This window comes from Jaculus jaculus, chromosome 3, assembly GCF_020740685.1.
Source record: "Jaculus jaculus isolate mJacJac1 chromosome 3, mJacJac1.mat.Y.cur, whole genome shotgun sequence".
NCBI classification, from domain to species: domain Eukaryota; kingdom Metazoa; phylum Chordata; class Mammalia; order Rodentia; family Dipodidae; genus Jaculus; species Jaculus jaculus.
Genome location: NC_059104.1, coordinates 136,234,238 through 136,261,134, shown reverse-complemented (window position 1 = coordinate 136,261,134; position 26,897 = coordinate 136,234,238). Strand labels below are relative to the sequence as shown.

General features: G+C 43.2%; 1 protein-coding gene across 3 annotated transcripts in view; it reads right to left on the bottom strand.

Annotated features, from left to right (window-relative positions):
- Positions 1–4,202: 4,202 nt before the first annotated feature.
- Positions 4,203–26,897, bottom strand: part of Ttc23 (tetratricopeptide repeat domain 23) — a 91,075-nt gene continuing 68,380 nt past the window's right edge. The window contains exons 8-13 of one of the 3 annotated variants that reach the window (XM_045146432.1): positions 26,698–26,825; positions 22,529–22,678; positions 13,803–13,925; positions 8,875–8,916; positions 5,534–5,616; positions 4,203–4,790 (exon numbers count right to left, since the gene is read on the bottom strand). In XM_045146432.1, the coding sequence (XP_045002367.1) occupies positions 4,676–4,790; positions 5,534–5,616; positions 8,875–8,916; positions 13,803–13,925; positions 22,529–22,678; positions 26,698–26,825 (641 nt within the window). In that variant the 3' untranslated portion in view covers positions 4,203–4,675. The remainder of the gene's footprint in view (positions 4,791–5,533; positions 5,617–8,874; positions 8,917–13,802; positions 13,926–22,528; positions 22,679–26,697; positions 26,826–26,897) is intronic. The other 2 variants (XM_045146433.1, XM_004658075.3) reach the window with 2 other exon arrangements.

The window sequence follows — 26,897 nt, the reverse complement described above, 5'->3', positions numbered from 1 at the left end:
AAACACAAGACCAAAAGCAGCATATGGGAATAAATAGGTTTATTTCAGCTTGGTCTCGAAGGGAAGTTTCATCATGGCATGGCAGAGCAGAGTCTGGGCATTACTTCTTGCCACAGCAGCTAGAAAGAAGCAAGTTTGAACCGGCAAGGGAGAACTGGGACATGACACCCCAAAGCCCATTTCACAGTCAAGCTGCCACAAACCCCTTCTTATAAGGACATCAATCTCATTTACTAGGGCTCCACTCTTATAGCCTTTTCATGTTCCAAAGACCCTGCCTCTAGATGCCATCATAAGGCGGGGGAAACCTACGGCATAACAATTAAATTTTAGAGGGACAGAAATAGTCCATAGCAGCCTCCAATGTGACATATTTTAAATGCTTATTCTACCATCCACATTGAAATCCGTGTCTGCAATTCGATAGGACACAGGAACAGTGACCACAGATTTTGCACCTCAACTGTCACACCCCCAAGGAAGACAACAGGCCATGCCTCTCTTCATCCTGTTATGGTTATTTGTTATTTTCCCCATCAATTCTTGAGGATTAACTCTGAATAGACAGACCCACACTCGGGGTAGGAGGAGAAGTTGTGGTATAGTCCTGATCTCAGCTTAGCACCAGCCTGAAACCTTGCTGGCCTGGATCATGAGATGAGAGGAATGAGGGAAGAAGGGGCAGCACTGCATGCCCCAGCATCCCCACCTAGCCCTCACACTGACCACTTCCTAGACAGCCAGGAAAAAGGAGTTCAAATGTCCTGCTCTGCTCTGCCATCTTCTCAAGGCTGTGACGTCCTCTGAGGAGGACGGAGGCCACTGGGAATGTGGCACTAGGGTTATGTAAGCTGTGGAAGCAGCTGCTTTGTCTGGGGCAGAGGCTGCAAGAGGCAAGAAGAAGGGGATTGGTGCCATTCCCCACAGCCCCTCTGTGCAGGAGTCAGTCCTGCTCTTTTTAGACCCCCTTAAACCTGCCTCCCCTGACTCCTACTCTAAGCAAATCCCACTTACAGCACAACTGCCCATCGTCCTCAGTCTGTCACAATAGGCACACCACCATTTACTAATTCTACTATGTTTGGCATCTAGTGTCATGATAGGGTCACAGGCTCTGAGAGATGTGGGGGAATCCATTGTCTTCTTTACTGTTGTGCCCCTAGTTCTTAACACAGGCGGGTACATCTGCCCAGTAAAATTCAGTGAGCAGCTAGGTACACTAATGGAGGGATATACCTGTATGATGCACCTTTTCAGGCTCCTAGGAACCCTGGGGACAGTCTTCATATGAATTATTTGGTCATTTACACTTTTAGAGGTGAAACATAGGGTCTTATATTACCTTTCTAATGAAACTTAAGGGAAGCAGGTTTCTTTTAGCTTACAGTTTAAGGGGGTACAGTCCATTATGGTGGAGAAGGCAATATGGCAAAAGCATAAAACAACTAACCACAGAAAGCAGAGTGGACAGGAAGTGAGGCCAGACTAAAATCCTCAAGGCCTGTTCTCAGTGATCAACTTCCTGTAGCTAAGCCCCACCTAAAAGACTGTCCCCAGCTAGGAACATGAGCATATGGGGTACATTTCATATTGAAACCACAATATTCTGCCTGCACCCCCCCCCATGGGTTAACTCATAATGCAAAATGCATTCATTCCAATTTCAGCCATCTCCATAGTCTTTTAATAGTACCAACACTGTTTGAAAGTCTCAAGTCCAAATGCAAGGCAATCTCTTAACTGTGAAGATAAAAAATCCAAGTTACATATTTCCAACTTAGAATGTCTCAGAGTAAACAGTCCTATTCACAAAGGGAGGAACAAGGAACAGCAAGCAAAGATCAGATGAAAGCAATATTGAAACCCAGAATGACAAACACTAAACCCTGTCGCGCCATGTCCTGCATTTGCGGTTCCTCATGGAATCATCTAGGCTCCCAAGGGCTGGGCAGTCCCAACCCCTGCAGCTCTGCAGCATGAAGCGCACATGGCCACTCTCATCAGCTCTGCACGCCCTGCTTGCAGTTCCTTCAGCTGACATTCTACAGTCCTGGCATCTCCAACAGCCTAGGGTCTCCATTACAGCTTAGGGTTCACCTTCACAGCTTCATATGATGGGCTCTCAGGGCCTTGAAGGAAGTCCTGTCCTGCCACACATTGTGGGTTTCAAGAACTTTAAAGTAAGCCTCCATGACTCTATCTTTTATGGCTGCTAAGGTAAAACCTTGTGGATAATCCTGCTAAGTTCTGCTTCCAGCTTTAGATGTAGCTTGGTCCCTGTAGACACAGTTGCATCAGCCTCTGTGTGCCTAGGCAGTCGTTTTTGAGTAGAGAACCCTTTCACTGGCATTCTCAGTTCAGGCTTACTGCTTTCAAGTGGATTTTCAGGGCTGGAGAGATGGCTTAGCGGTTAAGCGCTTGCCTGTGAAGCCTAAGGACCCCGGTTCGAGGCTCGGTTCCCCAGGTCCCACGATAGCCAGATGCACAAGGGGGTGCACATGTCTGGAATTTGTTTGCAGAGGCTGGAAGCCCTGGCGCGCCCATTCTCTCTCTCTCCCTCTATCTGTCTTTCTCTCTGTGTCTGTCGCTCTCAAATAAATAAATAAAAAATTAAAAAAAAAATTCAAGTGGATTTTCAGTCTATAGCCATAACACCTTGAACACGCCCAACCTCGTCAAATGAATTTTCATTTTCACAAGTTGGAGGTTTTGATGAGTAGGGTAGAGTCTTGCCCACAGGGCCCCTTTCCTATTGTCCCAGTGTAGAGCACTAGGTTTCTCTTTAAGAGGATGAATCCTAACAATTACAGCTGCTTTTGCACCTGCCTTTCCTGTGACTTCATATTCATTCCTTTCACTGCTGATGGCTACATTTTTAAAAATATCTTTATATCTCACTTGTTTCTTTCACTTTAACTCTCTCTCATGGGCAACCTGGATTGGAGCAGTGAATAGCAGCCATGACAGTCTGAGTGCTGTCCTATCTTGAAATTTTCCTAGCCAGAGTAGTCCATTACTTTTGAATTATTATTTGCTGGAATTTAGCTCAGAAGGCTTCTAGCCCAGTTTTCAGTAGAGTCCTTATACCCTTCTAAAACATAATGAGCCAGGTCTCCACTGCAGATACATTTTTTTGACCTCTGGTCTTCCAAATGTCCACCCAGATGGTCCATTAAATGCTGCTTATAGAATTCTAGGGTTTCTCTAGCCCACAGTTGCAAAAGCTTTTCACATTCCTTCTACAAACAAATTCCAAAGACCTATGAATCACGTGGTCAGGTTTATCATGCAATGTCCCTACTTCCCAGGATCAATTTTCTATATTTGTAACTTTTCTTCTTGTGATCAAATACCTGATCAGAGGCCAAAAGGAGGAAGGTTTATTTTGGCTTACAGTTTGAGGAGACAGTCTCCATCATGATGGAGAAGGCAGGCACAGGAGTGTGAGGTAGCTGGTCACGTTGTGTCTATAGCCAGGAAGCACAGAGTGCACAAGAACTGGGGCAACTCTAAGAATTCTCAAGACTAGCTGGGTGTGGTGGCGCACGCCTTTAATCCCAGCACACAGGAGGCAGAGGTAGGAGAATTGCCGTGAGTTCAAGGCCACCCTGAGACTCCATAGTGAATTCCAGGTCAGCCTGGGCTAGAGTGAGACCCTGCCTCGTAAAACCAAAAAAAAAAAAAAAAAAAATAATAATAATAATTCTCAAGACTGGCCCCAGCTAGGCCTCACTCTGAAGCCCATTCCCAGGTGGGAACAGAGTATTCAAACACATCAGCCTATGAAGGACATTTTACATTCAAGCCAAAGTGGGCCTCATGCAGGCTAGGCACATAGTCTAGCACTGAGCTATTCTCCCAGCTCCTGTATTCATTTTAACAATATACTGGGGTTGGGAAGATTGCTCAGTGGGTAAAGTGCTTGCTGTGCATAAAGACCTGATCTTGGAACCCTAGAGCCCATGTAAGCTGGATGCAGTAGTGCACGTGTGTAATTCTAGCACTCCTATAGCAAAATGAGGGGCAGACATAGGAGAATTCCAGAAGCTCATGGACTTGCTATGTGCAGCACAGCCAACAGGAGACCCTATCTTGAGGTGGAAGGCAAGGACCAAGAGCACCATCTCCACATGCTGTGCCATTTGTGTGCTCCCGTCATTCACACGCTCGGGGATTAAAAAAATTAAATCAGCAGCACATACTGACACTAGCACAAGCTTCCTCTTTATTAGAATTTTCTTCTCATTTTATCCATTATTTCTACTTCTTTCCTATAATAATGACTTTGCCCAGAATCTTACTGCTCCTAGTCCGGCTCTAGGTCTGTGCAGAGGCTCCATGCACAAGTGGATCCCAGGTCTACTTTCCTGTGACAATCTCCAAGATTTTGAAGAGAAGTGTTTCAGCCACAGCAGTGCAGGTGGGCTCAAAATTCTTGTTGGCAAGGAAAGCCGTTAGCTGGCAAAAGGAAAAGTCGCAGTAGCACCAGAACATCTGAAAGGGCATCCACTGGCAAAAATGTGGCTTGTGGACTCATGGTTATCACTGTTGCGTGTTGGAGTAAAATAGCCTTAAAATCTGTACAATGACTGTTAAATTCCACCTTCTAGTTTTAGAGCACCCTACATGGCAGCACCTTGGCTGTCCTAGAGCTATTTTGGGGTGCGTGGGGGTGTCAGTCTGTCACACTGGGCCTGGCCTTCCCTAGCACAGTGTGCTGAGGGACACTGGTGCAGAATGCCACTTTGGTCTTCAGAGACTGCCTTGGCTTCGCAGCAACTTCGGGGGTCCTGCAAACAAATAGAAGATGGTTGAGACAGTCTCCACCCAGCCCTTGCTGCACTGAAGAAGTCAAGGGGGTGAGGATGAGAGACGACTCATGCACACACACACGTGCTTCAAACACAAGGTATGTTTCTCCTCTTGGAATTCTGTGCAGCCATCCTGGCGAGGTGCAGGTAGTCAGTCCTTGGTTAGCTCAATAGAAGGACAAGAAAAGAGAGCACGGTAAAGGTCCCACGGGAAGCTTCACTGCCTTGTCTTTGCTGGTATGGTACCCCTGCTGGCTGGCTGTGAGCCTCCAGTCCAGGCCACTGCTGCACTTCCCTGACCTGGGCCCTCAGTCTGTAGGAGGATATAGGCTTTATGAAATGGGGACTCTTCTCAGGGAGTGCTGGGTTTCTCCTCAGGGGCTGAGAAAGGACTCTAGCTCTATTCCTGAGAATTACCCAAGAGCTGAGAGAAATCCAAAGTAGAGTTCTTAAGGTTATGCCTTCTCTCTAATCGGTGCATTAATGTGCAGGGGACTGGTCAGTGGGAGGGTGAAACCCAGTGTGTTTCTGAAAAATTCCTTTCTAATATCTGGGCAAGCAAGATATCTTATGGGGCAGCTTTTCAGAGGGACTCACATTTGAATATGCAAGCTATAGGAAACCAATAAAACTTTTCCATAGAAGATTCTAGAACAAGCCTCTGAGCTTCAGAATCGTGAAGGGCTGTGATACCCAGAGAAGAGTGAGAGATTTTGACTCACTTGGACAGGATATCCATGCTCTGTTGGGTGGCCAGGGTCCTCTTGTCTTGTGGTCCATACAAGAGCGTCTGGATCTCAAGACACTGTGGAACACCAAGGAGACCTCATGAGGTTGTGGAAAGACTACAGGGAAATAAAGTCCCTTTCCTTCATTCTTAGTCCCATGCAGTGATGGAATCAATGAGGAATCAGTGACCTCTGGAGTTTCCTTCTAGGAACAGCCTGACCTCTGGTTTGGAATTTCTGAGGAATCCAGAAACAAATGTACAGTATATCACTATTTCATAGGACCCTCTGTATCTAAAAGTATACTTAAAAATAGTGTTTTCAAAGAGTACAAACAAGTACCTTGGTACCTGAACAGAGTAGTCTCTGCTTTCTGCTTTATGTATGTATATATTTATTTATGAGAGAGAGGGAATTGGCATGCTAGGGCCTTCAGCAACTGCAATCGAACTCCAGAGACGTGTGCCACCTTGTGTGCATGCCCAGCCTTATACACGTGTTACCTTGTACACCTGCCTTACATGGGTTCTGGGGAATTGAATCTGGGTCCTTAGGCTTCGCACACAAGTACCTTAACCACTAAGCCACCTCTCCAGCCTTCTTTCTGTTTTTAAAGGGCCTAACTATAGGATAGGAAAAGAAATTGTTCTGTTTTTATAAATAGATACTTTATTTTGTGTGGTCTTTATATGCTCATTGTTCCTAGTGATTACTTAGATTCAGGGGTCAAATAATCAGTTTATTGATTACCCAGAGCTGATTTTGGCTTGCTTGAGTCTTGATATTTTATTGTTTGTGCTAGATCAGAGCAAACTCGAAGAAAGGAGAAAAATTAAAGATGTGCCAAATGACCAAAATAATTTTGAAAAATGAGCTGGAAAAGCTTACTTTACTGACCTGTTATAAAACTATGGCAACTAAGACAGCATGCTCCCCATCTTGGGATGAGCAAGCTGACAAGTGGGAGAAGCAGAGAACTCAGTGCTCAGCAGGTAATGGAAGTAGCTTCGTGGGGAACAGACGGACCACTAACACAGCATAGGACCACGCCTTTGCACATGAAAGAAAACTGAATGTTCCCACATGAAACACAAAAATTAGTTCAGAAGTATTTTGAGTTAAATGTGAAATGCAAAACTTGGAGCTTTTATGTAAAAATATAGAGGACATCAGAATTTCCCTTTGATCTTGAGTAGGAAGGTATTGCTTAGACAAGCTCTTCAGGGATGGAAAGGAAAAGGCAGGTGGAATATAACCATAGGAAAATGCCAAACTTCCCAATCAAAATCATTTTCAAAGAGTTGAAAATGTAATAAACAAGTTTCATCTCACGTGTAACTAAAAACACAAACCAAAACTAAAGAGTAAGCTTGGCAAAAGTTGCAAGAATTACACTGATGATATCAAGCTTTGTTAAAGACAGATAACAACAACTATTTAAAAGATATTTTATGTATTTATTTGCAAGCAGAGAGTGGAGATGGGCACACCAGAGCCTCTTGCCACTGCAAAGAAAATCCAGATGCATGTGCCACTCTATGCATCTGGCTTATGTTGGTACTGGGGAATTGAACCCAGGCCATCAGGCTTTGCAAGAAAGCACCTTTAACTACTGAGCCATCTCTCCAGCCCAACATAAACCATTTTACAGGATTTTGTATATTGATGGTGTTTTATAAGATTAGTGTAATACCATTGTAGAATACTTCAGTAATATTTAGTAATGGAAAACTAAATAGTGATATGCCTATGTATAATGTCATATATACATATAGAATATACATATTTGGTATAGACAATATATGTATATCTCCATTGATGAAGGTCAGGATTGTAAAGTCAGGAAGGAAATGAGAACTAAAGAAAGTGGATACTGTTGCATGGAAAATAAACATGAAAAATGAAACTAGTCAAATAAGAAAAGCATAAATAAAGTTATTCAAAATAACTACGATTTAGGGTAGGATAAGTCTACAAGACATTTCATCTTTTCAAAATATTTTTATTTATTTGCAAGTGGGGAAGGGGAGAAAAAGAGAGAGAGAGGGGGAGAGAGAGAGAGAGAGAGAGAGAGAGAGGGAGAGAGAGAGAGAGAGAGAGAGAATGGGCATGCCAGTGCCTCTTGCCACTAGCTTTTATGTGGTTACTAGAGAATTGAACACAGGCCGTCAGGCCTTGGAAGCAAGTACCTTTAATCAGTGAGTCATCTCCCTAGCCCAAGAGACTTCAACTTTTAACTTTTGTTTCTTATATTGATAGTGAATTCACACATGTTTGTTATATTATACCTATATATGTGAATTATTTCTTCATATAATTTTAAAGATTTCTGAATAGTTAAACAGCTTGAATCAAAGAAAGTGAAGATGTGAGGTGTAGTGCTGGAGATTATCCATTTGGATTTGCTGGCCATCTTTAGGTCTTCAAGAAAACTAGAATACAAGAAGCCAAACTGGAAAACATCAAAACTGTCTGAATATTGTTTCAATCTAAGGAATTGAAAATGTGGTTCTGGAATCTGAGAATATGGTTGTCCCCTGGATGAAGGCCCCATCAGACAAGGTTATTTTTTCTTAAAACAACTGAAAACATTCACCATGTCCTGGTTGAATCAGATAGCACCAAGAAGTCACAGACTCTCTTTATGATTTCATTTAGTGCTACATAATTCAGATTCTACAAGTGTGAGGACCCCATCCTTCCCTACAACAGACCTCTGACTATGTATCTTAAGATATTATGCACTGGGCTTTAGCTTGGCCTTGGCAATAAGCTGCTCATTCCAGGAGCTTGGGCTTGCCTTTCTCCACCAATCACCTGTGTGATGTTGGAGCGTCAGGAACCACTGGTGCTTCAAAGGGAGGGGTGGCTACTCCAGCCCTCAGTGTGGGATGTATCACTTGGAAGCCTGGGTGGACCTTGCCTTAAGGAGGCAAAGTTTCCTCCTTTCTGGCTTAGCTGATAGGAAGGCACTGAGAAAGGGACAATGGGCAGTCAGACATCCCCTCTCTACTGCCAGGCAGAGAGATTTTATTCTTCCTGCAGGAACAAAGTTCCTTTACTCCTCTATGATCAGGGATGCCTTCACTGGGTTTAAAAGAGCAGGACTAATTTTAAACCCACCCAAGCATCCCTGTTTACATATTGATGAGTGCCTCTAGTGCAGCTCATTTTGACATAAGCTGAAGTCAGCACGGCTTAGTGTTAATTCATTCACTGTGGCATTAGAATTTTACTGACAGTATAGTGAGTATTTGAGACAGTCTGAGGTCTCAGTTCACTCTGATGAACAGATGGTGCTTAGAATCTTCAACATGGGAAGGATTCCATCCTACCTCTGTGATGATTGAAGAGTCTCCTCTCTTGCCCCTAATTTCCTAGGGAAGAGACAATTGGGTAAAGAGTCACAAATTCTCAGGCAGAATGAGAAGGTAATTGATATGACTTGAGCAAATCACTTTTTTGGTAGCATTATGTTAGTAGAAAAGGATATGGGTTGGGATGAAGTGACCCTGTTCAACAGAAAGCCCTAGAGACCTCTTGCTATCATCAGACCCAGCCAAGATGCTTTGTTTCCAGGTAGTAATATACATTCCTCCCTTACATACACATGTGTATACACACACACACACACACACACACACACACACACACACACAGAGCTATCTCTCCTATAGATATTGCTTCAAATTCCAGCTGATACTCTCACTGTTGGTTGGAAAACCTGCTTTATTTTACAGATAGAAGAGACAATGGATGAGAGCCAAGATCCATCAATAAGACAAAAAGCTGACTGCCTGCCATGAGATGGGCTACCTCTACCACATCTCCCCGGGCTCAGGAAAAATCACAGAGGAAAAGCAGTGACATGAATACTGCTCTTACTACTAGCCTGACAACCAGCTCCAGGGTGATGGTGATAGTGATCAATCAAAACCTATCAAAGCAGAAATCCAGAGGCTACAAAGAACTCAACACTAAATCAGATTGCCAACAGGCCTGCTGTGGCTGAGGGAACATTGTGAAAGAGGGGGCAGAAAGATTGTAAGAGCCACAGAATGGCTAGGAATACCCTGAGACATGATCCTACCACTACCCCATAGGGACTGACTGAGGTCTTCATGACCTCACACTGAATACCATAACCCCACTGAGGAGGGCCCCAGAGTAATGACAGCCAGGATGAGGGGATAAAAGATTATATCTCCCCCCCCCCGTGTGTGTGTGTGTGTGTGTGTGTGTGAGAGAGAGAGAGAGAGAGAGAGAGAGAGAGAGAGATTGAGAAAAAAAGAAAGAGATATCAAGACAAAAAAAGTTTAGCTGAAATAAGAGATCAAAGGGATGTCAAATATGAGACAGGGAAAGATCCTACACCCAGAGAGGCCAGGCAAGCACCAAGGCAGGAAAAACTAGTTCATTCATTAACTGAATTACATTTCAACAGATCTCTTAAAATTTTAACTATTTTATTTTTATTTGTTTGGACACAGGGTCTCATGTATCCCAGACTGGCTTAGAACTCCCTATGTTGCTAAGGATGACCATGATGTTGTGGACATACTTCCTGGGCTAGGGATATGTAGCTCAGTTGCTAAAACATTTGCCTATCATGCATGAATCCTGGATTTTATCACCAGCACCACATGAACTGGCAATACCTGTAATTCCAGCACTGAGGACATGAAGGCAGGAGGGTCAGGTGCTCAAGGTCATTCTTACCTATACATAGAAAGTTTGAGGCTAGCCTGGGCTACATGAAAGCTAACATGAAGCATACATAACACTACCTGGCATGGTGGTATGCACTTGTAATTCCAGCAGGTGCCGTTCACTTATAATCTCAGCCTTAGGAAAATGGAAGTAGGAGGATCAAAAGTTCAAGGTTATTCTCAGCTATATGACAAGGCTAACCTAAGCTGCATGAGACCCTATCTCAAAAACAAATCAGCAAAAATGTATAATACAATGTCAGTTAAGTAAAAAAACAAATGAAAAGCATTAAAGAGGAATAAACAAAAGCATTAATAGAGGAGATTCAAGACCACTGTATTTTTCTACATTTTCTAAAATTCTTCCTTTTTAAAATAAAAAAATCTTTAAAACATATGTCCTATGACATAGTGTAGTATTTAAATTGTATATTTATTGATTTCAGGTTGGTAAAAGTCATTTCTTTAAAGCATTAAAAACAAATTCAACTAAAATTAACTTTTTCTAATCTTTGAAGTTCTAATGAAAAGACTGGAACTGTCTTCAACTGGAAATCTTGAAGATCCATTGTTTCTCCCTGCAGTTTGTAACATCAGCAAGGGCAAGTACATCAGTAGAATCCTGTACTTGAATCCCTTCAGTTCTAACAATGGTACCCTCACCTCACGGGGAGACTATATCTTTTGCAACTAAAGACTCAAAATTGCTTCTTGACCGTTTGCTTGTTTATTTTTTTATGTAGCCCAGGCTGGCCTTGAATTTAGTGTGTGAGTTCACATACTGAGAACTGGGATTATAGACATGAATCACCATGCCCAGTTTAAACGAGGCTGGTGAATAAATTCAGGGACTTGTGCATGCTTGGAAAGCACTCTACCAACTGAAGTACATCCCAGCTGGCATTTTGACAGGTGACATTAAGGAAGTGAAAATGGCTTCAGAGAAGCAGAGCAATGACAGGTAAGGGGTGAAGCCCAGTGAGTTACAGTAAGTGCACAGTGAAATCCTTTTTTTGTTAGTTTGTTTTGTGACATATTTTTTAACCAGCAAAATGAGCATTATAGCTTGTAATAGAAGCTGTTTCAATAGCTGTATATTTATCTAAGGAACACAAACTGAATTTTTCAATGTTCTGCTCCAATTAGTTGGATTTGCCTCAGCATTTTTGTGTGAAGTTACTGTTTTGATTCTTTTGTAGAAACATAATGATAGAGTCAGAGTCAGAGTCAGAGTCAGTGAATGTCAACTGCGAAGGGGGAGCCAGGTGCTTGGACATGCATAGAGCTCAGTAGGAAGCCCTTCAGACCTTGACATGGGAGCACTCTATGCCAGAAATGAAGGCATGCTTTGTCCCTGATGGCTCTAAGAGGCCAGTGAGCCCTTCTTTGAAATCAGCCACCAGACTGTTCCTTGATTTAAGAAGTAAAGAATAAGCTGAGAGTCAAAGCATGCAGATAAGTGTTAGGAAGCCATAGTATTGCTGGGATTCTCTGGCATCGGTGGTGAGAAGTTATAATCTGGATTGTGTGTTTCTTTTACTCCTTAAATTCCAGAAAGGGAGCTTTTCCTTCCCTACAGGAGATAGCAGTGAATGCCTACTTTTGTGCTAGCCTGTGGATTGTTCCCAAAGGGGACACCTTTGTGTTCCTGAGCCTGGTACAGTTCCTGGCACATAAGAAAATGAAAAAATAATTAAATATGTGGTCAAGCTGATACTTGGGTAGAACACAGGGCTCCCATGACCCACCAGGTGCTGTACCCATTATGAGCAGTGTTGGAAACACATTCTCCAGTTGAGTTCACATAGAAAGAGCGCTATCCACTATCTGTGCTTTCTCTCAGGAGCTACTCATAAAGCAAGGAGAGCAAAGAGACAATCTCAAGGGTCTGACACAAACTTTGAAAGTTATTTTTGACTTGACTTCATGGTTTCTAAGAGAGCCAGGAAACTTGGATGGAGCTGTCTGATGGCCTGCTGTCTTCCTGGCCACTGCTGACCTCTGTGCCTGGGGGCTGACACCTTCTCAGTGAAGACTGGATGGCTCAGGGGCAGCTGTGGCATGGAGGTTAGCTGACTTACTACAAAAACCAAACACACAAGGAAGTATATTTTGGGGGAGTCCCTGAAGATGGGTGGCACTTACTTAGTGCCATTTTCCTAGTAGCAGCTCCGAGAAGTGGGATTTCCCTTCCTCTCTTGCCTTCCAGCTGAAGACCTGGAATGTCAGACAAGGACAGTGCCCATGGAGCAGAGCCTCTTTATTAACAAAGGCAGTACAGCAGGGCTCTAGCTAATGAGACATTTAAATTACAAGGCTCCATTACTCCATAATAGAAAATTGAGAGAGACAAATTTGTCACCCCTGGAAAGGGTCCAAGCAAAGTGTGTTATGCTGTTACCAGAATTTTCCCTGTGTGAATGAAAAACAAAACCAGAGAAAGGTAAGTTTGTCAAATTTCTCTAATGTCGAAGACCTGCAATCACTCCCATCTTGACACCTCATCAGATGCCAGATTATTTTTTTTTCACACATGAGAAATTACACAGAAACTTCTGAATTGTATTTTTGTTTTCATGTTGATTACCAAGGCTGAAATGAAGAGGAAGGAAAATTTTGGGAACCATCACATGTGCAAGTGTAAATTGTCTTTAATATTTGAAGAATACATATAAATACATGCATGTTTACTAATGACTGCAAAGCAGACAGAAAAATGGACCAAAACAGTTCCTCAGGCAACACATAGGGTGAGGCTGGGTTTCCTAGCCAGTCTGAAACCATCGTTGTTCTGTGTGAACCCACATCACCCTCCTTCCTGCAGCACTGTAGGCAGAGCACCTGCAATATGCCAACCCTGCGCATCAGTGACAGGGTGGACATGTGCCTTGGATCCCCTTGTGAGAGGGAGACAGACACTTAGAAACATACAGACATGACATAATAACCTGTGGTAAGAAGAGACAGAGGAGGAACAGTATGAGGCCAGGATAAAGAGTAAAAGTTAGTATGGTGGGTGGTAGACAAATCATGGGTCATCAAAGACCATTATGAGGAGGAAACATTGCATTTAAGAACTTCAAGATGGTGAGTCAGGAGATGAAGACCATGGGAAAGGAAGGAGATTGTCAGGATGGAAGTGCGAAGGGAAGAGAAATCACAAGTGTTTGGGATACAAACCCTGTACTTTCTTTCTCACTCCTTCCCTTCTTTCTTCCCTCTATCCACCCTCTCCTCTCTCTTACACACACACACACACACACACACACACACACACCTTCTGATCCTTTCCTAGGAGGACCACCATGTCAAAGACTTAGTGGGGTTGACACTGTGGTAGGTTGGTTGGTCGGTAGGTAGGTGGGTGGGTTAGCCTCCAATGAGAGAAACACAGGCAAGGTGGGTAAGGGAGACTTTGGAGAGATAGGGGGAGGCCCAGGCACTGCCACTCCCACAGTGGCTCTGAGTGGCCCTCTCAGAAGGCTGTCCCCTGAGTATCTCCTGGTGTCAACCCCAGGTGTGAATACCATCCTTGCCATCTCCTCTCTCCTCACCTCCATGTTGCCAAGTGCTGTGGGTTCTATATCCTGATCGACATCCCTCGACTCCCTCACGACTTTGCTGCATTCCCTGGCCACTGTCTTGGAGCAAGCTACCATCATCTTTCTCCAGGACAACTGCAACACAAATGTTTAGAGAACAAGGACATCAGCAGGATTGGCTGCCCAGTTGCTCCTCCGTGTACCCAAACATAGAGCAGGGCTTCTCTTCTAAAGAGAAGAGCTAGCCAGAGTAGGGCATTCCCAAAGCCAGGTCTTTGAGCTCACTTTTCTTAGCATACCTCCCTAATACCTTGGAGCTCATCAATCCCCATGGGTCCTTCTAGACATTGTGCTATCAACACCAGCCATTTGTGGCTGTTACCTTTCAGCCTTGTGGTGGTTTGCTTCAGGTGTCCCTCATAAACTTAGGTGTTCTGAATGCTAGGTTCCCAGCTGATGGAGATTTGGGAACTAATGCCTCCTGGAGACAGTGTATTGTTGGGGGGTGGCTGTATGGGTGTTACAGCCAGCTTCCTCTTGCCAGTGTTTGGCACACTCTCCTGTTGCTGTTGTCCACCTAATGTTGGCCAGGAGGTGATGTCCACCCTCTGCTCATGCCATCATTTCCCCCTGCCATCCTGGAGCTTTCCCTCGAGTTTGAAAGCCAAAATAACCCTTTTTATCCCACAAGCTGCTCTTGGTTGGGTGATTTTTGCCAGCAATGTGAACCTGACTGCAACAAGCCTGTTGAAGGTGATACTCGACTTACACAGATGGAGATTGGGTCTTCTCTGTGCCTGACTATCATTTACCAGCTCAATGCTCCCCATACCCAGCTCCGAAAAAGCACCAGTTAGCCTGAGGCCAATATGGTTGACCCAGATCCAAAGTTTTGTGCCCCTCCAGGTCACAATGCCAACAGAGGATTTCTAATGCACTATGCTTGTGCAAAGCTGTACTAAGAGTTCCGGCGGTCCATGGGCTCTGGGTCCACGGCCCATCTACTTTCTAGGGGACGGTAAGTGCACAGAGGAAGTGGGCCTGGGAGGCCAGGGGCCTGAGACAGAACTCTCACACAGCTGATGATGCCAGGACAACCTGTGACCAGGGATCCTGGAGTTTCCATGGCCACAAGTCCATCATAAGCAAGGGAGAAAAATAAAAAGCATGAGAGGCTCCATATTGTCCCTTCAGTAAGTTAAGAATGAGTGACCTTGATTCCTTGGAATATCAGAGTTATCATTTTCCTATCAGTCCATCTGCTAACAGCTTTCATCTACTAGTGCTTCCAGGTCTAAGAAGACCTCTTTACGGTGACAGGGGGAAAGGGAATTTCCATGGGAAATGAGCATCACCATGACCTTCCATTTTTTCCTTTAAAGTGGGCTGCTCCAGCCCAACAGTGAGTCAAAGACAAGAAGGAAAGTCAGAGCCAAAGACAACTTCATGAAAATGAGGGGGCTGGCATGGTGGCTCCTTGGGGACTCTAAATTTGGCTCTTGATTTCCTGGTATAGCCAGGGCAACAAGGAAAACACTATGCAGGCTCAAGGGAAAGTAGAATCAGGTGGGCCACTGTGAAGCAAATGCTGGTGGGCCTGGATCCATGAGTGGCCCTTAAAATAATGCTGCCTCCAAGAAGGCCCGTGTTTGGCTGATTGCAGGAACCATGGGACACGGCAAGGGCAGCATGGCTTGCTCTCTGGTTTTGATCCAGAAAAATGAAAGACCTTTTTTGTTTCTTGTCTACATCCTATAAATAAAAACCATGGTTCTGAGCTGGGGATGTAGCTCAGCTGGGGGAATGTTCACCTAGCATGGCTAAAGCCCTGGATTCAATCCCCAGCACTGCATAAACAGGCTGGGGCTATGCTTATATTCCCAGCATTTAGGAGATGGGGGCAGGAGTATCAGGGGCTCAAGGCTATTCTCGGCTACATATAAAATTCAAGGCCAGACTGGGCTACACGAGAACCAGACTCAAAAAAAAAAAAAAAAAAAAAGACAAAACAAAACTCCATGTTGCAGCTTGTTTCTTCAAGAGTCATTACAGCAGGCTTTGAGGGTTTTAGGAGAAAGGGGTCACACAAATCATGTCCTTCTTTTACAGAAGGTTACAGCTGCATGCTGAAATAATGGACAGAGCCGCATCAGGAACGAGGTCAGGTCAAAGCTGGATCCAACCCAACGTCAGCGTACTTGGCCTAAGTATGTTACTGACCACCTAGGAAAGAGCCTTCAGGAATTCTTTTTGCAATCTATCACCCGGATGGGAATGTTAGCCACGATCCACATCCTAGAAACAAACCAGGTTTCTATGTTTCAAAAGGACGTGAACTTTTGCTGTGGAACTTTCCATCTGGAGCCTATAGAGTTCTCCAATTTTCCCCTGTGGGCAGATGCCTTTAAAAGACAGATCAATAATGTGGTTTCCTTTTCAGTAATTTAATCCCACTGTGGGCTTTGTTTCTGGAGTCTTCCTGTTTTTCTTGCCCTTGGGCCCATGCCTGGACCATTCAGCACAGAAGGGTACATCTGGAAAAGTCACACTCAGTGGACTCCTGCTGCCGAGATGAAAACTCAGGGACTGCAGCTGTTGTGATAAAAACAAGAGAAACACTCAGCTAATCACTTTAGAAAGTAGCTGGCTTCACAAAGCCTGGTGCTCAATATGGTATTTGAGAAACTCCAGGCAGCAGCGGATGTGGAAAGATGTTTAAAGTCTCCGTCTGTGCTCTGGTGTTCACAGGGTAGCCAGCTCTGTCCTGACATTGGGATCATGTGGAGAAATTGAGAACTGCCTGTACCACAGCATGCCCTCACAATCCTCAAACATACAGGTCTCCACCCATACTGGCAAATGGCCAGGGAGCTTTAAAATGTCAGAGCCTTTGTTTTCAGAACTGATGGTTCCCAAAGCCAAACCAAAAGAAAGGACATCAATTTCCACTGCAGGTTTTGGGCAACATGATAAGCTGAGCTGGTTTTTACTAACTGCTGGGTGGTAGTATGGGCCACAGCAGGGAATGAGCCTTGGGAAGACAATGACACACATGCCCATTTCTAGGTCCCTGGCCCACTCCAAAGATGATGGAAAGGTGATACAGATATAGGAGCTTCAAGGTCTGTACTAGGCCAACCACCAGCATGACGCAAAGAGCTGTGCATGACTTATAAGCAGCCTGCCCTGGAAGAACTGACTTAACATCCCAGAACCCTTCTCTGCAGGCCAGGGCTCCAACAGTGTGGCCCACAAGGCTTCTCGGAAGACAAGGAACCAACCACACTTGGCAGTGGTAAACTGTCCTGAGCCTATGTGGGGCCTGGCCCAGGAGCCTACAGGGACAGCATGAAGGCCTGTGTGGCCCTGCTCAGGTTTCTGTGCACATCCATCCTGGTCTTCAGGGACTTATCCCATGTCTTTCCCTGGTGCCTCCTGTATAGACCATCCACCACTGCCTTGCAGTTTTTGTTCTTAACATACTTTGCTCTCTTGCATTTTTTCCATCTCATCTCCCAAGCACAGAATTCCTGATTCTCCTAGTTGACTTACTCCTTTTCTCAGAACTACTTTCCCTAAACGTCTTCCTTCCCAGGATCCTGGTCTGGACTTGTACCGTGGAACTTCACATGTGTTCTGCAACATGGGGCTGAGGCCGAAGCTGCTTTATTCCTGCAGTGTTCTTGGCATAAGGAGGGGCTGTGGTGACCCTGCCCCTGTATTGTCACTATGGGGTTAGGATTCTTGTGCCATCTCCAAGTGGGCTTTCAAGCTATTTGGAAATGCCCTGATCTCACAGCCTACTATTCTCCTGGCCTTGCTACGTGGTGAAGGGTGAATACTAGACACCGTCCTGCCCTAGAAGCCTCCCCCTGACATCCTTCAGCTGAGATAAAGAAAAGGCGCAGGGGCATGGCAGCCCCTTGATGGAAAGGAGAAGGTCATGTACAGACAGACAGGGAGGAGTCAGTGGCAGTGTACCGTCTTAGCATTGGTCTGTCCAAGCAAGTCCTCCAGAGGCTCAGCTGCACCCCCACCTGTGGTCATTTGACTGCTTCACTCTTGTTGGAAAACTGCATGGCAATACTGACTCCTTCATACCTGAGCCAGTTTCATTTCTTTCTTTCTTTTTTTTTTTTATCAGTAGCAAACCAAAGACACCTGTGTGCTTGGCATTCTCTGTTCTATGCCACTGACTTCTGTACTTTTGCATCTTAGAAATATCTTGTTCTAAAAGAAAATTGCACTTGTAAACTTAAGGAGTGAAAGAGATGAGAGTATTGAGTGACCTACACAATAGAGGCTACCTAGTGCTCAATATCCATTCCCAACTGCTCCTAGAAATGTGATCAAGGCCAGGACACTTACCTTAGAGTTCCCCTCTGTGAGGTACCCAGCTCTGAGGGTTGCTGCAGAATTTAAATGAGTTAACATACACAAATGTCTTAACAGCATATATATGTGGAAGGGGGGATGGAAAGAAATAGAAAATGATGCTCTTAGCGTTCCTGACTCACCTCGCCCCAACTATAATGTCTCTGACACATGAATAATGATTAAGTTAAATTTGGCATATACCTTCCTAATGAGATCTGAAGCTCACAAATACAGGAACATATTTTCCTGGGTCTCTGGTCTCCCACTTCAGATTTGGCATAGCTCAGGAACTGGACAATGAAAAGTGCTTAGTAACTACGTACTGACTAACATAACAAATATGTGTCATCTCATTCAAATATGGTACCATACATGCCATCAAAACTGCTGCTTTTCAAAGCAGGTTCAGAAGCCATAGGAACAGAAAAGGACATGACTTACAGGATGACCCACTTAGAACTGAAATTAATGCTTTAGATTTGGCCACTTTTGTAACTCAGAGATTACCAGGGCTTCTGTACTTTAAAACTAATTGATATAATGAAAACATAACATGATAATACTTAAGAAGTATGTCCAAAGCAACATAAAGAGGAAAATTCATAGCCATAAACACTAATCAATAAAAATAAAATTAATTTCCCAATTCATAAAGGTATACAAACAACAATTTTAAAGATAAAGTCATAAATTAATAAAATAAAGAATATGAAAAGAGGGGCTGAAGAAATGACTTAGTGGTTAAGGCACTTGCCTGGAAAGCCAAAGGACCTTGGTTCAATTCCCCAGTACCCATGTAAGTCAGATGCACAAGGTGGCACATGCATCTGGAGTTTGTTTGTAGTGGCTGGAAGCCCTGGTGTGCCCATTCTCTCTCTCTCTCTCTCCCTATTTCATGCTCTTAAATAAATAAACATTTTTTTTAAAAGGGATATGAAAAGAATAGATATATGAGATTAAATTTTCTTTTTTTAAGGTTAGAGAGACTGTATTAGATTAAGAGAAGGAAAGAGGAAGCCTCTATTTTTAATTTTTTTTTTTGTTTTTCTTTAATTTATTTATTTTGAGAGCGACAGGCAGAGGGATAGAGAGAGGGAGAGAATGGGCGCAACAGGGCCTCCAGCCACTGTGAATGAACTCCAGATGCATGTACCACCTTGTGAATCTGGCTTATGTGGATACTGGGGAAATCAAGCCTTGAACCAGGGTCCTTAGGTTTCACAAGCAAGTGCTTAACCACTAAGCCATTTCTCCAGCCCCTATTTTTTTTTTTAGAAAAAAATAATTAATTAATGCTGTTATCTTCAGAGTAGGTCCATTATAAAAGACTGAGTTCAGCCCCATTTTCTCCCTCTCCCTCTCTTGTCCTTCTGTCTTGGAACACCAAAACAAGAAGGCCCTTAGCAGATGCCACCTCTTTGACAAACCACTAACTAATTTACTCAAAGACAGAGGGAGAAAAATCTAAATATAAAACTAAAAAATAACAATGGAAAAAACTATTAAAAGTGTCAATTAAAAAAAAACACGAGAGCTGGAGAAATGGTTTAACAGTTAAGGCATTTGTCTGCAAAGTCTAAGGACTCATCTTTGACTCTCCAGGTCCCACATAAGCCAGACACACAAGTGATGCAAGCATGAAAGCTTGCTTATGTGCACAAGGGGGTACATGTGTCTGGAATTTGATTGCAGTGGCTGGAGGCCCTGATGTGCCAATTCTCTCTTCCACTTTCTCTCTTTTTCTTTCTCATTCTCACTCTCTCGTATTAAGAAAAACATGAGACTACTTTGTATGTCTTTTTACAAAAAACTCTGAAAATGTAAATGAGATAATTATCTGGAATAATGAAATTTTCCAAAATGGTTCTGTTATTGATAGAAACCTTAATTAACTTATTGTGTAAGATCAATAGAGAAAATTTTAAAGGAATTTCCCCACCACAGAAGTCTAAAACATTTCTCAGGACTAGCCTTAAAATACTACGTAGTTTGGTACATGAAAATGAAGGTGAACTTCCAAAGTATTTTTCTGAAGCAAAGACAACACTGATACTTAAATATTACATATGAATATTGGTGCCAAGATCCAAAGTAAATATAAGTAAATTAAAAATATGTTGTGATTTGAAATGCCCCTGAGTTGTATGTATTAGAAATTTAATTTCTACCTCCACGGGTTTTGGAAGTGGGGCTAATGAGGTTCTACCTTCATGAATAGATTAATGCTGTTATCTTCAGAGTAGGTCCATTATAAAAGACTGAGTTCAGCCCCATTTTCTCCCTCTCCCTCTCTTGTCCTTCTGTCTTGGAACACCAAAACAAGAAGGCCCTCAGCAGATGCCACCTCTTTGACTTTGGACCTCCTATCTCCAGAACTGTGAGAAATAAACTTCTATTCATCATAACTTACTTCATCTCTGGTGTTTTGTTATAATAGCACAAAATGGACTTAGACAGCATCATGCTAATAAAATAATACACTATGACTAAGTAGGATTTGTCTCAGGCATACAAAGATAGTTCAATATTATAACAAAATATACCATATTAAGTAAATCTAAGAATAAGTATCATCTAATTTCTGCTAATTCTGGAAAAAAAACTGACAAAATTCAGTATTTATTTCTAAGTTAAAAAGGCTTATGAAGCTAGAAATTGATGTAAACTTCCTTAGCATGATAAAATATATAGACCTTAGTTGTAAAGCCAGCATATCATAAGTGAGGAATCACTAGAGGGAAGGAGCCCCCTCGTCTTCACTACTACCCATGATGGTGCTGGAGACACAAGCCAGTGCAATTAGACAAGTCAGTGAGAGACATGGAAATGAAAAACAAAAAAAGATACTTATTTGCAGTTGACATAATAGTATACCTTGAAAATGTGAGAGAATCAATGTTCAAATTAACTCAAGCAATAAAAGAACTAAAAAGTAGAAAGCTATAAAATTAAAATTAACATATAAAATCCAATAATCTTTATGTACACAAAATAACCCAAAATATATAATAGTGAGTACATCTCTACTTACAATAGTAATAATGAAAGTAGAAATAAACAATAACATGTCGTGCCTTTAGGAGGAATACCTTTAGATGTGAACAAATGCAATTCTATCTCTTGCTCTTGGGCAGAATGATTCAATATCATAAAAAAAAAATCAGTTCTCCCAATATTTATCTATAAAAGACTTACTAAATAAAAAGTAGAGCAAACTGTCTATGTAGCTATATAAATCTAAAAAAACATCATGTAGAAATGTAAACATTTACATATCTAGAAACCCTGACATTTTAGGGAAAAAATCATGAGAGCTGTCTAATACTACCTCACATTAAATCATTTTATACAATCACTGTAACTAAAAATGTGAAACACTGGCATGCGAGTAAACAGATGAGCAGGACAGAACAGAAATCCAGAAGCAAAGTCAAGTACATATGGGAATGGCGTATATGATGAAGCATTCAGTTAAATCTTAAACTGGTGCCTAGATGGGCTCTTTAATTAATGATATGGTGCTGGGAAGTCACCATTCAGTGGATTCCTGGTACTGCTGGGTATTTGGGGAAAATAACAACATTAGACACATCCATACTTCATACTATTCACACAAAATAAAGTACAAAACAGAAAAAGGAAGACCAGAAGAAACTTTTCACTTAAAAGAATTCTCTGTAAACTGGGCATACAGAAGGAACACACCAAAAAAAGTGCACCTTTAATCCCAGCACTTGGGAGGCAGAAGTAGGAGGATCACCGTGAGTTCAAGACCACCCTGTGACTACTTAGTGAATTACAGGTCACTCTGACCTAGAGTGAAACACTACCTTGAAAAAACAAACAAACAAAAAAGGCTTGATAAATTATAGTATGCAAAGTTTTTTTTAAACTTTATTTTTATTTATTTATTTGCGAGAGAGAGAGAAAGAGGCAGAGATAGGGAGGGAGAGAGACAGAGAGAGGAAGAATGGGCACGCCAGGGCCTTCAGCCACTGCAAACAAACTCCAGACACATGCTCCCCCTTGTACATCTGGCTTACGTGGGTCCTGGGGAATTGAACCAAGGTCCTTTGGCTTTGCAGGCAAATGCCTTACTGCTAAGCCATCTCTCCAGCCCAGTATGTAAAGTTTTAAAATATTTGCAAGATCAAAAATAAATGACAGTCCATTTTTTAATGTAGGTATCTAAGCGGAATTTTTTTATCTTAAAAGTGTCAGCTTTGATCTATTACAAAAGTGAAGATGTCTTACCTAAATAAGCCATAAAGTTTGCTTAAAGGAGTATGGGGTATGGGAGAACGTGACTGTGGAGAGGGAGGGACAGCCTCGCCTTGGGTCAATGCTGGCTCCCACTTTACCTTTCTCAGTTTCTTGTATGCCCCACTGTGGTTCCCCTGAGCAAAGTCAGCCGCACCCAGGATCCGGTAAGTCTCTGCCACTTCCGGGCTGAAGTCACCAAATGCTTTCACTTTGGCTTCCAGGGACTCTCTCAGGATCATGATAGCTTTCTGAGAAAGGGACAAAAATGTGTGTGGTTAAAAGTTCCCAAGCTGTTTGAAATCTGTGCTTCTTTAGGAAGTTGTGTTCAAGGATGGACACTTCCCTGTTTTCACAGAGAATGGGTTGTCTTCCTCTAGGTAAATCAGAGGCAGATGACCATGGATGTGGCGGTGGGAGAGACAGTATCAAGTATGAAAGAAAATGCAGCAAGGACCCTGGGCTACATACCCACTTTAGGTTATTGCTGGAATCCATTTCCACTGGGCATTTGGGGCAGAAGCTAACACTTATGGAGTCCTGGCTGTCAGTGGCTCACTGTTTATGGGTGTGATGACTTCATTTTCACTGTCTTTACATAGATACAATTTTCTCCTTTACTTGACACGGGAGGAGATGAGGCACAGAGCAGCAGGAAAGAGATTTGCTGAGTCACATGGCTCATCAATGGTGGACCTAGGATCTGGGTGGCCCTCTAACTATAACCCTTTTGGGCCCAGGCTCTCCTCCCTCTGTATACACTGATATTCTGACATTTCTCAGAACTGAACAGAACTTCAAGGTCATCCTTCAGGGCCTTCTCTTCTCTTAGAACAGTCAGAAAACCAAAAGTAAACATTTCATCATGTCATCACATTTTGCTTGCTTTATCCAACTTATTTATACCAACTTGTAATTTAAAAAAAGTACAAGTTGATGCTGGGCATGGTGGCACATGCCTTTAATCCTAGCACTCAGGAGGCAAAGGTAGGAGGATCACTGTGAGTGTGAGGTCACCCTGAGACTACATAGTGAATTCCAGGTCAACCTGGACTAGAGCGAGACCCTATATTGGAAAACCACATGTATATGTAAGTTGTGACTGGAGAGATGGCTTAGTGGCTAAGGCACTTGCCTGCAAAGCCTAAGGACTCATGTTTGACTCTCCAGGTCCCACGTAAGCCAGATGCACAGTGATGCAAGCATACAAGGTTGCACATGAACATAAGGGGCTACACGTGTCTGGAGTTCAATTGCAGTGGCTGGAGGCCCTGGCACATCAATTCTCCCTCTCTTTCTCTCTCTCACTCATTTTCACATAAAAAATACAAGTTGGTCAGAAAACAGCATTTCCTGATATTACTTTTTACAGACACTAAGATATGCAGAAGAAAACCCTGTAAAAGGCATGTCAACTTCCTACATGTTTTCCTGAAAGTCATCTGGGATCTTCCAGATGAAAGCACAATTACAATTGCACAAGAAAACTGCTGAATTCAACAGCCAACTCAAGCAGGGGTCAGTGAGAAGACTTCCCACAGCACAGGGCCCAGGTGTGTCCTCTCCTGCACCACAGACAGGAAGCAGCGGGAAGGATTTTACTTCTGTGTTGGCAATAATTTGGGTTAGGGGCTGTGGTTGGCAAAATAAAAGTGTTGATGCGATAGAGATCAGAATCTTAGGTTGAAAGAAGGATCGCTGAAGGCAGAACAATTGTGTAACATGCCAAGTGTGACACACTAAGGGATATGAAGGACAAGGTTTTCCATCAAGACCTGCCTGGAGGTGAAGCCCATCACTTCACCTTACAAAATCTGTTGAGCAAGAGTCACATCAATGCAAGTACTGGGTTTGGCAGCTTTCCCATGGGATGTACCTGTCAGGCTTTGGGGATCCAGTGATGCCAAGAAATGCTGGAGACTCCTTTTCCTAAATGAAGCTTTCATTGTAGATTCAGCCTGACTAGGGGTTAGAAGGGGGCTGGGAGAGAATAGAGGTGGTTGTGTGTGAAGGTAAAAGGCAAGTTCTGATGACAACTGGAAACAAATCTGTGTTAGCCGGAGGGGAAAAACTTAGCACAGAGACTGCAGAATCATTAGGACATAGGGAAAAAGAAGGTGTGGGTGTCCGGGAACCCAGGAGAAGCACACAGCTTAAACAGTGCCAGTGAGCACATTCATCTGTGCACAGGAAACCACGAGAGCCTTGTCGATGGTTGGATTGTGCCAAGGATGGGAGTCTGGATTTTCTCGCATAACATATCAAGCCAGCACTGTGCTCTCTAAGCAATGTGCTCTAGCACTGTTGTGTCTACCTGAGGAAGAAGCGACTTTTATATCCTGACAAGGACTCCAAAGAGGGAGCCTTGGGATGACAGCATGAGTCTGCTAAAATCTCCAAGCACAGTCAGGGACCATGAGGTGTGCCTTTTACTCAACCCCACTGACGTGTGTGACTTGGGACAGGCCAGTGAGGCACAGCATTAGTGACTGGACATGCAGTGATTCTGTATCATGGAAGGAAGACAGACAAAAACTGGGAAAGGACACATGGCCTTTAGTAGTCAGAGGAATCAGCTGGTCCATGACCAAGCCACCTCGCATCTACTTATCAATCTCCATCATGAGCAGGAAGGTCCTTTCTCTCACAGAATTCAGCTTGACATTAAGTAGCCATAAGATATATACGTATGAATATTTTACTGTATCAAATGAGGCGCTGTACGGAAGAATGATGGGAGAATGCAAAGCAACTGGGGAGAGGAAGCAGAGAAGGAAATGAAGGGTGGGTTCTACTGGCCTGGAATGTATAGAGAAGGGCCTTTTAGGAGAAACTGAAAGCAGGCACTGCTACTAGGCCAACGGACAGGAAGTCAGAGTAGGAAGAAGGGCCAGCATAAGCCTGGAGCTGTCTGCTGAATCTAGACCCTGTTAGATGCTGGTTGATTTTGAGAGTACTGAGGAACCATTGGGAGATTTTATTTTATTTTTTTTGCTTTTCAAGGTAGGGTTTTGCTCTAGCATAGGCTGAGCTGGAATTCACTATGTAGCCTCAGGGTGGCCTTGAACTCACAGTGATCCTCCTACCTCTTCCTGTGCTGGGATTAAAGGCGTGTACCACCATGCTTGATTCCATTGGAGGATTTTTATAAAGGAATGTCCACTCATCAGATGTGAACACTCAGTGGTTGTTGGTAATCATGGCTTCCATAACACGAGGAGACAGGGCAAGTGAGGAAGAGGCAGCTGTGACACAGGAGGTACTAGAGAGGCCCAGGTAGGAGACAATGCTTGGTGGACAGGGGAGGAAGCAAACCATCGAGGGGAAATTTTGGAGGGGAGAATGAACAGTCATGGACTCAAGCAAAGTCAAGGCATGATGGGGCAGATTTTCTCATTCTGCTAACTTGATCCACAGGGCTTCCAGACACAGGATTCAGGGAAGGCATCCAAGGCCACTACAAGGTGCCTCTCTCCTTGGTAAGTAATCTAGAAATATAGTGAGAATGTATGTTATGAGAATGATGGCCCTATTCTGGTCTGAGATGCATGTGCATACCGACTAAAAGAGTGCATTCCTTAGTTGAGAGAAGGCTGAGAGGTTAAGGGTGAGGAAAGAGCTGTGGGGGAGGGGACTACAGATAGCAAGGGAAAAATGTTTTCATCCTCAAGATTTGCCATGTTAAATTGAAACACACACACACAATAAACCACTGAATTATCTATTGTGGCTTTGTAGTGGCTGTCATGCTTTGCAAGGAACAAGTTCCCAAGTGTTTAATTCCCAGTGACTGTAAACCCTGAGTCATACTTCAGTTTTATAAGTCATGCCAATCATACCTGCACAGATCAAAGGTGAAAGAGTGAGATGAACTTTCTGCACTGGGTAGTTTTCATTAGCTATGCAAATTCCACTCACTGTTCAAAATGAGGAAAGGGGAATTAGCCTCACCACACTCTCTTCCAGCCAGAACTACGGCAAGTAGTGAGCAGAGATTTCTTCACTGAGTTGTCATGGTTTACAGTTCTTTGGGATCTTTTAGACGTGGGCATGGCATCTGCTCCCTCACAGTGTTCCAGCTTCTAACAGCAAGTATCTGCAAGCTGCTCCAGAATGTCCCCTGGCCTTATTCTCTGGGTCCCTCTGGAGGCTAGGTATGTCCTGCACATAGTAGGTGCTCAGTGGATGCTTAAAGAGTGAAGGAGTAGCTTTTGGATATCAATTGGGCTCCCCCTGAATACCTAGACATTTGTGACCCAATTTCACTTACTTCTTTTTGTCCAGTGCTTTGTAGAAAATTGCAAAATTCATCTTGAATGGAAAGAAATTTGGCTATTTCTGATCCTTCATATTCTTTAACATGAGTCAGGCTCTCTTGAAAATACTGCTCAGCCACATCTAAAGAAAAGCATATGACAACAATTTTAAAACAGCTCATAGATTTGAAGTGGAAGTGAAATAAATATGCTT